Source organism: Erpetoichthys calabaricus, chromosome 4, assembly GCF_900747795.2.
Source record: "Erpetoichthys calabaricus chromosome 4, fErpCal1.3, whole genome shotgun sequence".
Lineage (NCBI taxonomy): Eukaryota > Metazoa > Chordata > Cladistia > Polypteriformes > Polypteridae > Erpetoichthys > Erpetoichthys calabaricus.
This window is the reverse complement of record NC_041397.2, coordinates 268,979,530-268,996,315: the sequence shown is the minus strand read 5'-3', so window position 1 is coordinate 268,996,315 and position 16,786 is coordinate 268,979,530. Positions and strand designations below refer to the sequence as shown.

The following is a 16,786-nucleotide window of genomic DNA, read 5'->3' as shown; positions in this document are numbered from 1 at the left end:
CAGGCACTGACATTCTGTTCTGTCATTCACAAGCAACAGCAAAAATATTATAATGAAAATTGTGCAAAGAAACCGGCTTCTAATATCCTGATTTCAACATTTGACTATGCATTTCGTACAAAGGACATGTACTCAGTTAGCATCCGTACAACAGTGGACACTACGCATACATTTACTGCTGTGTTTATGTTGACATTTTGATATTTACATATTTCTGCTGCATGTTATAACATTTTTTCTTGATGAAAGAAATTCAATGTTCTTGACTCATTTTTCTGGAGTAAACGTGAAGTGAAGGAGGCTGCAGCATAAATGTTCTGTAGTTCCGTTCCTCGTTAAAACCTGGGATTAACATTATATTCTCATCTGTCACCACAAACCATATGGGATAAGTAACATATAAAAAATATGATTTTTAGATGAAGTATTCTTTTAATATGATCACCTAATGTGAAGTGGGTACCTGCTACTGTTCCTGGTACATCCCAAATGTACTGATGTGTAAAACTCGTAAAAATGAAAATAAGCATGTGTCTGCAGCCTGAATGAATCCCCCTTATCAGTTACATATTGTTAGCAGGGTTTAGTGAATATTATATTCATTTTACTTTGTCATTTTGTTTATGACTTTTTTAAACTTGTTTTTATTGACAAAAGATGCTAACCAGAACCAAAATTGATTTATTAATTAAGGATTGCCAGTTTCTGCAGTTGCGCCTTTGTTTGGTTGACAGCAAACAAACGAGTTATCAAAGCTCCTCATTCACATTCCAAGACACAAACAGGATGTATTTCCTGTTTTTATTGTCTTCCTGGCTCTCCGCCATTGATCTTTTAAGAATCTTTCTTTTTTTTTTTCTCTCTTTCAGATTATTAGAGATAACCAGCTCCTGGCCCTTGTTTCTGGCCTAGTAATGGTGGATGTCCTGGTCTTGTCAGCTTGGGGTTTGACTGACCCTGTGCAGTGTATCCGCACCTTCAGTGGTGCTGTTAAGGTATGAAAAACTCGGGGACATAGAGGGCAGCAATATATTAATTTTGAAATTTAACATTAATTCAGAGGGATAAGAAACTGCTCAGACCATTCCTGTTCAGTGTTTCCTTTTAATTTTCTCAGGTTTCAGAAAGTCACATCTCATATTCAGCCTCTAATCTGGAGTACTGCTCTTCCCTCTACACTGATGTCTGGATTGTTTTGTTTTCCATCCTTAAGGTAAAACTTTGCCTGCTAATGTATTGTCAGAGTACTGATGCTTGGGTCTTGGGTAACCGCTGTTATGATTGTTTCATGAATGTTTTTTTTCTTACTACTTCCAATTTAAAATCAAAAATAAATATAAATGAATAATTGCAAGGAAATTTTTTTTTTTTCATTTACTCATTTGTTGTATTCCTGATTCTGCTTATTTGAATAGAGATTCCTTAAAGGCAAAGCAGAACCAGTCTCATCAGTTTGAGTTGAAAAGCAGGAACCAGAACTGTACATGATGCCAGGCCATCATAGGGCCAACAACCAGACTCACTCATTCCAGGAATACTCACCAATCAGACTAACCTGCAAGTCTTTTGGATGTGGTGGGAAAACTGAAGTAAAGACAGCCCACCCACGCACGAGAAGAACATGCAAATGTCAGAGAGACAGTGACCATACCAAGATTTAAACCCAGAGGCCTGAAGCCATGAGAAATCAGGCCTAGCCATCACACTAACATTTAAAGTAATCGCAAAGAGTTTTCCAAATTTTATATAGTGTCTTTCATAGTGACGTTCAAGCAATCATCATACATTATTATTTAGCACGTGAGTTAACAAAATATTTTATTTTCATTTAGTGTTAGGTTTTATTATTTTCAAATGAGGATTAAAGGTTTATTTCACATCAGCTTTCTGTCTTATGTCCATTGATGATGGGACAGGCTCTGCCTTCTCCATGGTTCTGAAGTGAAAGAAGTCATTCTGACAAAATATAAAATGATGACATTTTATATTTTACAGTTTATACTAAGAAATATCAAATTATATTACACAGTTAATCAAAATGTATTTTACAGCAAATTTGTAAAATTGCAAGCTGTTCAGGTATGACAAATGTTAGGGAATGACCTATGTTAAAGACAAACTTGATTAGAGCGAGTGGCCATTATGGATGCCATGTGAATGTGGCACTCTAATATACAACCATAGTGTCAGTGAAACGGTTAATCATCATAATCTAGAGATAATGGAGCTGTAGGATTTTTTTAGTATAAGGCTAGCACTGAGTAGATGTTAATTTACTTATAAGCCACATGGCCCTTCATTTGTATCTAGGTAACCTTTTGTTTTCTTTGCTTGAACTTTATACTTTTATGGTTAAGATGATCATTTAGCTTACCTATTATGACTGAAAGCATCAGGAGGTGTAAAATGCTGGTGCACTGCTTCTCTTCCATTTGTGCTCAGGCACCTGGGTAGACTTTACAAAGCAGAAATAATATACTGATGGAGAGGTTTCTGTGTACACAACTGGACTTGCGTATGCAGGATTGCTTACTGGTGACTGTGACCCACATGTACACAAGCACCTCGTGAAACTGTGTAACTTTCTACCCGAGTACGCTGTCTGCTGATGTTTCATTAACTTGCCTTGGGGATCTGTTTGCCACCAGCATCAACTATCTGAGGTGAAAAAGAGGAAAATATACCAAATATACAAGTTTGTGTAACCGCTGTCAGGGTAAAACTGAAGCAGTAATTTGTAGTTGAAGTTGCACTAAATGTTTCTCTGTTTTAAGATAGACAAGATTAAAAAATATATAGTATGACACATTTCAACAAATTCAGTCCATGAAAGGTTGGGTTGTTTTATTTAGAGAGATAGATAGACATATATGGTGTCGCAAAGGTGCTTCTCTCATTATATGCAAGCACACCTAAAAAAAAAAGAGGTAGATAGATAGATTGATACTTTATTAATCCCAATGGGAAATTCACATTCTTCAGCAGCAGCATACTGATACAATAAATAATATTAAATTAAAGAATGATAATAATGCAGTTGAAAAACAGACAATAACTATGTATAATGTTAAATGTTAACGTTTACCCCCCCGGGTGGAATTAAAGAGTCGCATAGTTTGGGCGAGGAACGATCTCCTCAATCTGTCAGTGGAGCAGGACAGTGACAGCAGTCTGTCGCTGAAGCTGCTGTTCTGTCTGGAGATGATACTATTTAGTGGATGCAGTGGATTCTCCATAATTGATAGGAGCCTGCTGAGTGCCCTTCGCTCTGCCACAGATGTTAAACTGTCCAGCTCCATGCCAACAATAGAGCCTGCCTTCCTCACCAGTTTGTCCAGGCGTGAGGCGTCTTTCCTCTTAATGCTGCCTCCCCAGCACACCACTGCGTAGAAGAGGGTGCTCGCCACAACTGTCTGATAGAACATCTGCAGCATCTTATTGCAGATGTTGAAGGACGCCAGCCTTCTAAGGTAGTATAACCGGCTCTGTCCTTTCTATGAAAAGGTATTAGGTATGAAAAGGGCTCAATACATTTAATTTATCCGGTATTCTTTTCAATGAATCCAGTTTCAAAGTTTTTATTAAAGATCTGTTTACATTTAATAGTCTCAAAGGATGAAGTTCTGCTTTATCCGAAATGTTGGATTTTTTTTAAAGTCCACTCCAAATCAAACACTTCAACTATTACGTAACATAAAATGTTGTATCATGGATGAACCAGCAACTTGGCTGAGATGAACGCTGTTGCCTTGCCTGACTGGGAGGCGGAGATAATGGATGGTCTGGAAGAGAGGCAGACTGTTCATTTTCTTATCCAAGAAGCTGGCATGGGATGCCAGCATGCTGGGAGAAGAAAGATGTGCTGGCATCTGAGTCCTGTCAGGGGTGGATAGAAGGACCTTACCTGGCCTGGGAGGCCAATATAATGAATAGACTGCATGAAGCATCCCAACCAGGATAGTCAGTGTTACATTTCCTAGTCAGGAGGCCAAAAGAAGTGAGGGCCAGTGGAAGGCTGCCTTCCATTTTCGTGTCATTCCCCAGTACAGTGGGTGGCAGCATTCCTTCTGGGTGATTCCCATTTGGACACCCACTGGACAGCATGGCTCTGTGGTTCCACAGGGCTGCCTTTTTGGGGAGCTGTCGGAAGGACATCCCCCTGTCCTAAGATGTTTCCTCTTGATATGGAAGTGCTTCCAGAAGACTATGGTTTAGCAATAGAAGTACTCCCAGGTCAGGTTGAAATGGGAGTCCTCCACATAGCTAGCCCAGGAAGTCTGAGGTGGGAGAGGAGTACAACAGATCTCACCTGCGAAGAGTGGAGGAAGGAAAAGAGATGGTATTGTTTAATGTCTGAGGAAGAGGCCTGTACAAGATATTCTTTGAAAATGAATCCTCCACATGGCCACAATAATCTTCTATATCTGAAAAAATAATAGTTAAATCAAGGTTTTAGACTCGGAATTATAGAATATTTTTAGTAACAAAAAGCAAGCCCCAAAATACACTTCCATCAACCTGTCCATTTTGTCAACACACTTATGCAGGGCTGGGTCATGGGAAGGCCGGAGTCTATCTCAACAAGCATCAGGCACAAGGCAGGTACAATCCCTAGACAGGTCGGCAGCACCAACATAGCCAAAATACACCTATAATAAGGAATGTACCAAACAGTACGTAGAATACAAAATAAAAAAAAAATCATTAAATGATTATGAAATAGAATTATCTGAAACAGAAGCAAACAATAAGGAAGGAAACACAAACTTAGAAACTTGACAAATGAGAAAGAAACAAGAACATGAAGCAGACACACCCAGAACTAGAAGCTGAAACAAAAAACTTTAACTAAATTTGCTACCTTGGCTTGCACAAGTCCTGGCACTGCAATAAAACAAAAGAAGAACTCGGTAAAAAATTCATGTCTGTCAGCTAACCTGCACACACAAGACCACATCACTTGATTTATGCTGCTATGCACTGCTACTCTCTTCACAGTGTACTGCATAACTGCAGAAAATTAACTGACATTAGAATGGCCTGAGAAAAGCTCATGACAGGAGGATTGAGCGATTTATATAAAAAAAAAAAAGGGGGCTAAACCTCAACTTCTGGTGAAAAAAAAATTGTCATAATGCACACAACCCAGTTTGGTTTTAAGGTAACAGTCGGCAGGGTCCTGACATATAAAGGTCAAAGTGGGAAGCCCTTGGCAGAGTCCAGGCCAAATCATAACAAGTATTGCATTTGTTGGTGTTTAATATTACACAGTTTTTTATAAATTCAATTGAACTGGTCTTGCATTGTACCTTTCTTAGTAAACATTATCACAAAGCTATGAATAATTTAATTAACTCATAAGCTCCAGCCTGCACCTTTTGAACTAAATAAAAAAAAAAACAAAAAAAAAAACTGCGTGGCTTGCATTTTTATTGTAAACGGCTCAATCCATTGTGAGCATTATTACAAAGCTGCTATAGCTTTACTTAATTAGCATGTTTCTCCAGTTTGTCCTCAATACAAGATTCATCCTTGATACCTGCAGGAAACTCATTTGTAGTCATATTGTTTGCAGTCATGTCATGCACTGTACATGACTGTTACAATGTGGGTTCAGCTCCATGCTCCCTTCTTACTCCCTTCTTCTGGGAGCCTCTCGAACTCAGCACCGTCAATAATGTAACTGGATGAGCTGGACAATGAGAACACCAACGAAGCAAGGGGAAAGGTGCAGAAGTGCTTTAATTTAAACAAAGTAGAGTGTCCAAATAAAGTGCAGCTTTCCCAAAGTCAATAAATAATCCATAAAAAGGTAAAATCCAGACATTTAAAACAAGGCTAAAGCAAGACTAAAATCGTGTTGCAGACATTGGGATCACACCAGCCAAGCACAGCTCCTTTCTAGTTTCTCCAGCTCATGCAAGGCATGCTCAGCAGGAGAGACTTCAGCCACTGTGGTCCTTACACTACAGGGGTCATCTTGGCTGCCTATGTCGGTGTCTGCCAGACCGCTCGGGTCGGTTGTCCTCCCGTCTTCTTTCTCGCACTCATAGTCGTCCCTCAGTTCCCTACGGTGTACTCCTCCATGATCGTACCCACTCCTCTACATAATCAGTAGGCTCAATCCGTTCCTTGAGCAACGATCACTCGCTCTATCACAGGACCCCTGACCATGCTGACCTCTCTTTCAGCCAATTGGCTCTTCCACTCACTTCCACTGCCCCTTTACCCCGCTCTCGCTCTCCCAGCCTCTTTAATTTTTTCTTTTTCGTTTATCCTCCCTTTCTGTCCCAGCGCATTCTTATATGGCTCCATGGGCGCAGCGCCTCAATCGCACAACGGAGAAAGCCAATTAAGCAATTGAGATTGATTGCACCCTCACGTGCAGGTGCGACTCGCCCCAATTACTTCAACTCCCCACGGCTGCACGATCACACCCACAGAGACTGACACAGCAAATGGATGATTTAAAAGCCGCCAATCTTTCGTAGCCATGGACCCGCTACACCACAATGACACACAAGTTGTCCAACCAGTTCGGTGACCAGCTATCTGTCACCTGCAGGAGTGATGTTGTTGCTACACCATATATTTTGCTGTGGAAAGTGTGGGGTGCTCTCCTCCCCTAAAACATAACCCACTTTCTGTGTCACCGAGTTTACTTTTTAGTGATGCCCCATCACTATGCCACTTACCAACTACCGTACATGATTGTTGCTCTGGAATACAGCCCGCAGGGTCACAGCCTGCAACTTGTACCTGCTAGTGCATCTCCCACGTCTGATGGCTCAACATCAGTCAGTCCCAGTGCTTCTACTGTGATCCATTTTTTCTTGCTACTTTGTTTCACTTGACCCCACAGCAGCAGTACACCCAAGGACCTGGAGCTTGGACCCAATCAACTGTGACCCAGTGACCCTATGCCTTTTAGGGGACATCTCCCCATCTTTCCCCGATGAGATAAGAAAGAAGACAGCAGAGAAGGTGTACTCAATTTATTTTCCATTAACACATCCTATAACATGTCAAAGAAGAAATTCCAGCTGCACCGAAATGTTAGCAACAATGGCCCATCATAATAGGTGATTTCAATCTCTATTCTCAGGTGGCCAGCCCTTGCGGTAAAGCAGGTACATCTTGCTTGCAGCTTTCTGTCTCCCCCTCCCAGGAGTTTGGGTCACACTCACTCACTGGTTTTCTGTAGCCCTCTCTCTTGCCTGCTTTCACTTTGTGCCTGCATCAGTTGACTCCCAGCTTCATCTTGCTTGCAGTTTTTCTGCGACTACTCCTTTGGCATCTGTTTAGCACCAGCAGAAGGACATTAACTTCCTTGCAAGACAAGGACCCTAGCTTGTGACCGTCTGGAGACAAGCTATGGTTGAAGGATCCAGATAGTTGCATATGAGTCTGGCTTGTGGCTTGTGCAGGCCTTTTGTTTATCCTTATCTAAAAACGTTTTATCTTTTAACATGTTTAATATAACAAGGCATAATAGAAACTTAACAATAACTGTAAGAAAATGCATCACTAGACTAACAGCAAAACATGCAATTAAGACCACACCATGAAAGGCTGACACTTTAAATTCTGTTACACTCTTCCACAAGTTACATTCACCAGCTTCAGCAAAGCACATCCCTCAGTTTCCACCATTTAAACACAATGAGGTTCACCCTTGGTAAACATTTCCTCCTAATCCCTTATACAGGTTGGTAATTGAGCCCTCTGAATGATAGCAGCACCATAACATGGAAATTAAATGATCTAAGCAGATAAGCAAAAGACCATCTTCAGTGACCCAGACAGATGCAATCATTGTTCTCTAAGGAGGCAGACCAGTCAGAGCAGAGTACAAGGCTCACACTTTGCACACTTGTCTGCTGCTTTAATGCACCATCCTTGCCAAGTGGCATCTCTAGACTGATAGCATTATAAGCAAGATGATGTATCATTCCGTACCACACACTGCAGTTTCCAGCAGAGCTAAATTGCTCCTTCTAGCTTTTTAACTCCTAGAATAGCCAACAGAAATAAACAAGAAAAACCACTAGAATAACGAGGTTAAACAGCAGAGGATCACTAACATACATACAGTGATCATTGTCTATTGGCTTGTGGCACAAAGCTTTTATGAAATCCTGCAGTTCTGCACTGTATACTTTTGGTACCAAAAGGGCAAACAGTCCATTGTGGGGTGAATGTGCTTTCTGATAATGTTGGTGGCTGTTTTACCCATATTTGCTATAGAGTTTCTCGCTGGGTGGAGGTATTTCCAAATGATATTCTTAGCTACTCTAACCACTCTCAGCAGAGAAATCCGGTCTGAGACAGTAAAGTCCCCATATCAGACAGAGATGTGTGTGGTCAATACACTCTCATTGCTGCCAAAAGTGCAGTCACACCGGTCCTCTCTTGACTAGATAGGAAGCATGTTGAGTCCAGGAGAGAGCATTTGTTACTTACACTCCCAAGAACTGTATGGTCCTAACTAACTCCACAGTGGAGCCATTGGTAGAGAGGGAAAGGTATGTCATGTTTCTTTTTAAAGTTGACAGTGATCTCCTTTTATTTTATCGACAATCAGGATCACGCTACAGTCCAAGTGTTGCTTGACCTCCTCTCTGTAAGCCATTTCATCATCACCAATGATAAGGCCAAGCATTGTTGTGTCATCCACAAATTTAATGATGTGGTTCATGCTGTTCTTGAAGCAACAGTCATGGGTCATCGGGGTGAAGAGTATTTGACTCAAGATGCCGCCTTGGGAACACCAGTGCTCAGAAGGATGGTATTTGATGCATTGTTTCCAACTAGGACTGACTGGAGTCTGTCAGTCAAGAAGTCTAATATCCAACTGAGGATGGGGTTTTCCTGACCCAATAGAGCAGGATTGTCCATGAGATGCTGTGGGATCATTGTACTGAAGTGGTTGCCCCTTTGGTGTTTGTCCATAATATGTCTGAACATTAGCCCCTCATGTTCACAGCCCCACCACTGATTAGACATCCAAGAGACCTGTCTGATTGAGAAAGGGAACACCTTTTATAACTCGGGCAGCTGGCACTATGATTGTGTTCAATTCTATTGCTGTCACTTCACCAGAAAAGGCTTGTGTGCCAAACAGTATTATAGTCTTTTGTGAATTAAGTGAAATCAGTTTTACTAGGCCATTAAACTGGTGGTGAGTGCATATGTTAAACAACATTGTAATATGCATTATTAATTGTTGATGCCCCACAGATGGCTGGTTCCTGCCTTACACCAGATGCTGCTGGAATAGGCACCAGTTCTCAAGACCATGAACTGAATTAAGTGGGCTGGAAACAAGACAGATGGATGGAGATAATATGAACTAGTTCATAGTAGTGCACATTACGAAGGTGCTGGTAATACTTAGATGTCTAGTTGCATTAATGATGATATGGGCATGTGTATAATAAACTGCTCTGTTTTATCTGGTAGTGTAAATTAAATTGCATTAGCTTGGATATGTTTTTGCTGTATAAAATTAAGACAGAGTTACTTGCCAATAGAGCCTTTGCAGTCTTAATTGTTTTAATCAAATTGGTTAAATAGTCAGTAAAGGGCAAAATGCCAAGAGTTTTGACTTAAAGGCACATCAACTCACACAATCCCTCTAAGCGTCCTACCATTCATATTATCTTGAGCAGGATCTGGTAAGGCAAGGAGAAGTTCAATAAAACCTACAGTTAGTGCCTTTTTATGGTCTGGCCTAGTGCAGGTCACACACAACGCAAAGCAGTTAGCTGTTGACACTTGGAACTATAGAACTAAAAAACATCAAACAAAATCATCAATCAATCAGTCTTCATTTTATATATTAGATTTGCAGAGAGCACACCATCACAAGATGTTTAATTTAGCAAACAAGGATGGGTTTCACGCTAACATAACATTATGAAACTTTTTTTTGGTGTTGCAAGCTTACATGGCAGTTGTAGATTATACATGGGAGTATGGCTTAGTCACATAGCCATCCCATTTCTCCCTGACTTGAGGGCAGTTGATACTGTTATGAGATGCATATACGAGGCCAACATGGACAAGTAGCACAGCAGTCTGGCTATAAGAGCCCTATCCACTTGACAAACCTAAGTTTAAAAGGATTTTGTTTAAAGCTTTTAATGTACCTGTGAAGTAATGATCTTGTCTTATTTGTAATCCAGGGAAGCCTTCTCCTCTATGGGATGTACCTGGCCGGTTTGACAAATCATGTGAGCTCTCCACCAGTGAACCAGTCTCTGACCATCATTTCCGGTGTTTGCACAATGACTATCTCAGCGGGACTGGTGATCCCAGTGGCACGGTTCTTTCACAATTGGCCCAATCTCATTTTCTGCTTGATCTCTGGAGGCATCTTCATTTGTACGCTCTGCATCAACTCATTTGTATTTATACCCCAGGTGCGTTCACCTTGCTTCACTGGCCCTGGGCCCATCTTGAGGCGTTGGGGTTGTTTTAATAATGTGTGGTTACAGTGCTTGCCATCTCAACAGCTGACCAAATGGAAGCAGTTTGAGGAGGAATCCAGCCAAACCCCGGGTCGGATGGCGAAATACTTCAGCAGCCCCAGTAGGAATGTCCACTCGATCTACAGTGAAGACGAGATGTTCTATCTTTTGGGAGAGAATAACTCCATGAAGCAACTACTCACTGAGGTGAGAAATGTGTAGCTCACAAGTTAAACCAGTGATTAGAAAGAACATGGATTGAATTGTTAAAAGTTTGGTGTTTTTCAAGTCAAAATTACAATACAGTAATCCCTCCTCCATCGCGGGGGTTGCGTTCCAGAGCCACCCGCGAAATAAGAAAATCCGCGAAGTAGAAACCATATGTTTATATGGTTATTTTTATATTGTCATGCTTGGGTCACAGATTTGCGCAGAAACACAGGAGGTTGTAGAGAGACAGGAATGTTATTCAAACACTGCAAACAAACATTTGTCTCTTTTTCAAAAGTTTAAACTGTGCTCCATGACAAGACAGAGATGACAGTTCCGTCTCACAATTAAAAGAATGCAAACATATCTTCCTCTTCAAAGGAAACAGAGAGGAAAGCAAACAAATCAATAGGGCTGTTTGCTTTTAAGTATGCGAAGCACCGCTGGTACAAAGCTGTTGAAGGCGGCAGCTCACACCCCCTCCATCAGGAGCAGGGAGAGAGAGAGAGAGAGAGAGACAGAGAAAAACAAAGTCAAAAATCAATACGTGCCCTTTGAGCTTTTAAGTATGCGAAGCACCGTGCAGCATGTCGCTTCACTAAGCAGCTGCACAGAAGGTAGCAACGTGAAGATAATCTTTCAGCATTTTTAGACGAGCGTCCGTATCGTCTAGGTGTGCGAACAGCCCCCCTGCTCACACCCCCTACGTCAGGATCAGAGAAAGGCAGCGCAAGAGAGAGAGAGAGAAAGTAAGTTGGGTTTCTTCTCAGCCATCTGCCAATAGCGTCCCTTGTATGAAATCAACTGGGCAAACCAACTGAGGAAGCATGTACCAGAAATTAAAAGACCCATTGTCCTCAGAAATCCGCGCACAAGCAAAAAATCCGCAATATATATTTAAATATGCTTACATATAAAATCCGCGATAGAGTGAAGCCGCGAAAGGCGAAGCGCGATATAGCGAGGGATCACTGTATTTGTTCATAATCATCTTATATATAAACATCTACGGGTGGAAGTGTGTGTGTCTGTCCACCGCCGAGGAAACAGAAAACTCGCTTAGCCCCTAATAACACAAGCGGGTCCAGCACATCAGCAAAATGAAACCTCAGAAGAAAGACCAAGTCGCTTAGCTGCTAATATCCGCAACCCGCTGCTAATACACAAGCGAGGCAAGCATGTCGGCAAAATGAAACCTCAGAAGAAAGACAAACTCTTAGCCGCTAACATTGGCAAAACGGTCTCCCTTTTCTTCCTGTCACTAATGCACAAGCGATGCAAGCACGTCGGCAAAACAAATCCTCCTGAGAGAGAGAGATGCCCAGAGTAGTTCCTTTCAATTAGCTGACATCTCTACATTTCAGTTTTTTTGTTTTTTTTTTCCCTGACGATTTCAATAGTTCCTAGGACCACGGACTTTTTACAGCACCAGTTTACACAGCTAGTAATGTATATTAATTTAGCAAATTAATTTGTGTTCTAAAGAGAAGCATTTTTTTTTGTAAATCTCAAAAAAAACTATGCCTGTTCTTGAATTCTAAAATGAGTTTCAAGTGGCCTGAACTTATAAAATGAAATAAAAAAATAAACTTGCAAAACCACCAATATGTAATGAAATCATTTGAGAAGACATCTGCCATCAAACCATAGTGACTATAGCAAAAAGGAGCAAATAAAACAAAACGCTTTGAGTAGTGTGAAAAAGCTTTATAAATGTAAAGAATTATTATTATTTGAAAATAAAAAAATAAAAAGTAAAACAGATGATGACAAAAGTACAAACAGTGGGTAACATGATAGAAACCTAAAATCTTCAAGGTGAACTAAACTGATGTAGGCCATGGCTGCCCACAAATACAATTACCTACCTAGTATACCTTCCTAAAACAACATACCCTCTCCACCTCTCTGGCCCTGCTTCCTCCCTCTTACTAGCTGAGCCCTTGTCACCAGCTGCCTCCTAACTTCAAGTTCAACTTCAAGGAGGATGAAGTCCTTTTAAATCATGGCCAACAGTTATGTTCAACACCCTCCAGTAAGTACTTCCAGGTGTTGTGTTTCAGCAACACCAAAAATGGAAAAAAAGGGTGAACAGGCTTCAAAATAACAGAAGAATCAGACCAGGACTGTTCTAGGTTTGGGTATCAGGAGCAGACCTTACCCCAAGCAGCATAGTTCCTACCTCAGATGGCAAACTTTCTGACTTGTACAAGCCTAAAATGGGGCTGGGGCTTTAAAGTTCAAAATATGCACAAAAGTCTGTTGGGGGAAATAATGAATTTAAGCATCTGGCATTAAGGACAAAAGCAAAAGGCAGGGAAGAAATGACAACAATAAGACAAAAGAGTTTGCCTAAAAAAGCAAACACAACCAGCCTAAAATTCAAAGAGAAACTCCAGAAAACCAAAGTAAAGGTTCACCATAACCAAAAATCCAAACAGTACTTAGAATAATAACCCTTAACTTAACAAACTTAAAAAGTTTCTTGAGGAATCAGGCTCTTGACCAGAATAAATAGATTGTTTTAAATAGAAATGTTTCTCTTGTGAAGACACATTTAAAAAAAAAAAGAATTTGGGAGTAAATTATGTTATTGAATGGTACAGCAGTGCAATCATAAGTGCTGCAGTCTCGCTGATTCAGGGTCCTGGATTTGATTTCCATGCCTGGTTGTTGTTTCTGTATCTTTGTGCCTTTTTCTCCAGGTACTCTGCTTTCCTTCCAAATCTCAAAGACGTGCATGTGGTTTATTTGATGATTCAAATTTGGCCTGTGTATGTGCATGGAACCTGCAATGGAATACTGTCTCATTCTGGGATGTTTCACTTACTGCTTCTGGGATAGGCTGTAGCCTCCTGTGAACCTGTAGTCGGATTAAGAGGGTATAGTATGGTGTTGTATACTAGGTTCATGCCAAGATGGACTTCAACCCTCAATTTGGTTTAGGAATGATACTTTTTGTATGCATACATAACATTTCTTGGCAGATGTTAATGCTTTGCATTATCATATACTGAATGTCCCCTAGTCACACTTGCTTGCAGTTTCTACTTTTTGTAATTTCACTCACACCTATCTTCAGGTCTTAGATGTTTAATTGAAAACAAAAGTTAATCTGCAGCACTTCAGACATACAGTGTTAAGACACAGTGACCAATTTTACTTGACCTTTGTTTTGTTTGGATATTAACTTGAATCTCTTGTTCACAGAAAGATGCTGTCATTGAAAGCCTTCAAGAGCAAGTGAACAATGCCAAGGAGAAGCTTATGAAGCTGATGTCTATGCAGAGAAATGATGATGGCACAGAAGATGTGATTGTTCCCATTAATTTCAGCCCAGATTCTGTCACTGTTGCACAAACAGAATCTTCAAATGTCCAGGGGAACCCAGATGGAGCAAGTATTACAGCTTTTGACCAACACAGCCATCTAGCAAAAGGGTATCCACCAGTCAATCAACTAGAACATATCTCCTTATCCCCAAAAAATGAGCATGACATTTCAAGGTGCAGCTCAAGACAGGTCCCTCTCAGTGCACCTTCAAGCATCCCAGATCTAGTTACTTTACAGGCAGCAACTGTTTCCTTATCCCCCACCCTGCAAACAACCAGAAATGAGATGTTAGCCAGCCCAACAATGTCACCCATCCATAGGTCTACATTGGATGCAATACTGGCAAGTTCTACCTGCCTAAAAGACCAATCGGCATCCAAGACACACAATTATGTCAGTAGTGACAAACTTCAAGAGATTTTGCAAGATCTTAGTGTTGATGCTGTTGGCTTGCTAAAATCACCAGATGGGAGAAGAAAGATTGCAAACCATATGCAAGAGAGACCATCTGCAATCGCGCAAAAAGGTTTGCAACAATATGCAAAAAGTATTTCTCCATACATGATGAGAAAAAGACGCCCTCCATTTCATGGAATGAAGGGAGTGTCTTCGCCATATTATTTCCCTGGGTCCTTACCTCCACATCTGGGGACCAACCAAGAAAGCAGTGAAAACCACGCAGAGCAGAACAGTGAAGATCTGCTTATTCCACCCAATGCTACATTGCAGGAATGCCTGCCCACTAATAATGTCATAAGAAGGCCATTCTCACCACAGGATATGGAGACAGGCGCACTGAGCACAAATCTAATGGAGCCACACAATTTCATCACACTCACTGACACCTGCCATGCCCGCAAATGCAGAAACAAGCCATTCTCCAAATTGCACTCCAAAATGACAGCCTTTGAGGTATCAAAATGTGAAGAGCAAAAGATGCATGATGCCTATGATTATTCTGACTCAGATTCAAGCAGCTCTGATGAAAATTACTGTTATTATCACAGGCCATACTGTGAAGCGTGTTTCCAGGGACCTTATGAGTCTTCTGACAGTTGCACATCAGGAATATCGGACAGTGAGAGTGAAGGCCATCAGCTGCGGCCCTCCAGTGTTTACATGAAGGCCCATCCTGTTGTGAACTTCAAAGATGATTTGAAGCCAACCTTTGTATAAAAACACTTAATAGGAGATCCGTCTTAACAATTAAAAGAGTGATAAATGTGTTATTTAATATCTTCTTAAATTGTAGGATGAAAAAAAGTTGTGTATTTTTAAGAAAGGCTGGACTTCAACCATTTCACCCATCCACTAGCCCATACATTTGTTTCATTCTGGTTGTGAAGCATCTAATAATCGCCTGTCTTTTGATTTATTTATATTTCATTTAATCCATTCATGTATCGATCAATGTATCATCCATCCATCTGTCCATTTCAACCCTTCTATTAGTCTCCATTCCACCTGCCTTAAAGTTGATTCATCTATCATTACTTTCATCTATCTATTAATCAATTAACTCATCCATTTATCTTATTCATATCGACAGTCCCCATTATATCCAAGTCTGCTTTATTCATTTATCAGCTGTTCCAACCATTCATTGATTAATGAAACATCCATCCATGCATCTCCCATGCACCCAGTTCCATTCATTAATTACTGTTTCTGTCCAGTTAATGAATCATCCACCTATCAATGATGTCGTCTATCCACCAATTCATTCAATCTCCAACCTATGAACTGATTCATCCATTGGTCTTTATTTTAGTGCCTCCTTTAAAGAACTACTCCATCCGAAAATGATTTTTTTATGTTACTTACCCCTTGTAGTTTATAGTGATGGTCAAGAAAAAAAAATAATCTCTTGTCTTCATGCAGAACAGAGATAAAAAGTTTGTTATAACAGGTGTCTATAATGACCAATGCTAAGAAACAGCAAATACTATCGAAAAATGTCCAAGAAAAAATCTTATGTTACTGTACTTGCATAACTTTTATTAAAATACTGTTAAATAAATAATTTATGGAAAACGCTGTCATGAACGAAAATGAAGTGTACTCAGACGGGAATGAGCATTTGAATTGTACACCTGCCTCATGTCATTACATTTACATTCATATCCACCACCGAAGAATCTCTGGATTATTTAGTGGCGGTCTGTGAAACTGCACAGATGAATTGACCTTCTGCTAATTTAAATCATCTTGGATATGCACAAGTACAAGGCGTATTCTCTTCCTGGTAATGTTTTCACCCGCTTTTCTTTAACTTTTAATCTTTAGTTTCACAAGGTCACACTTTTCATTGATATGATGTGAAGCGCAATTTTAGTCAATGAATAAGCTGTTACTGCGCTGGGCTCCTGACCAATGGATGGGGCACAGAGGTGGGTCTTCAATTCAAATACTTAGGCCTTTAGAGTGCATTCCATTTTTTGTTCAAGAGAGCATCTTCATGAGTAGTTTAATTTAACAATATTTTATTAAGAAAAGATGTGTTTAGGACATATGTGAGCTTACATTTTAACGACGTGACATGTGGATTATGAGAAACAAGTAATATTTGTTGTTGTTTAGCATTGGTCATTATAGATTATATCAGAAACTTTGTTGTCTTTGTTCTACATGAAAACATGTCATTAAAGTTGGTTTTGGCCCAAACTTAAAACTTCATGGTGAAAGTAAAATATGAAAAAAAAAGTATTCCTTTCACCTGTTAATCTTTTCAGCTGTCCATTTGTGAGCGCCTCAATCAATGTACTTTAATT

General features: G+C 40.3%; 1 protein-coding gene across 2 annotated transcripts in view; it reads left to right on the top strand.

Annotated features, from left to right (window-relative positions):
* Positions 1-16,427, top strand: part of gpr156 (G protein-coupled receptor 156) — a 108,717-nt gene extending 92,290 nt beyond the window's left edge. For both annotated transcript variants that reach the window (XM_028800775.2, XM_028800776.2), the window contains exons 6-10: positions 870-995; positions 1,118-1,213; positions 10,188-10,424; positions 10,518-10,679; positions 13,893-16,427. In XM_028800775.2, the coding sequence (XP_028656608.2) occupies positions 870-995; positions 1,118-1,213; positions 10,188-10,424; positions 10,518-10,679; positions 13,893-15,191 (1,920 nt within the window). In that variant the 3' untranslated portion in view covers positions 15,192-16,427. The remainder of the gene's footprint in view (positions 1-869; positions 996-1,117; positions 1,214-10,187; positions 10,425-10,517; positions 10,680-13,892) is intronic.
* Positions 16,428-16,786: the final 359 nt, after the last annotated feature.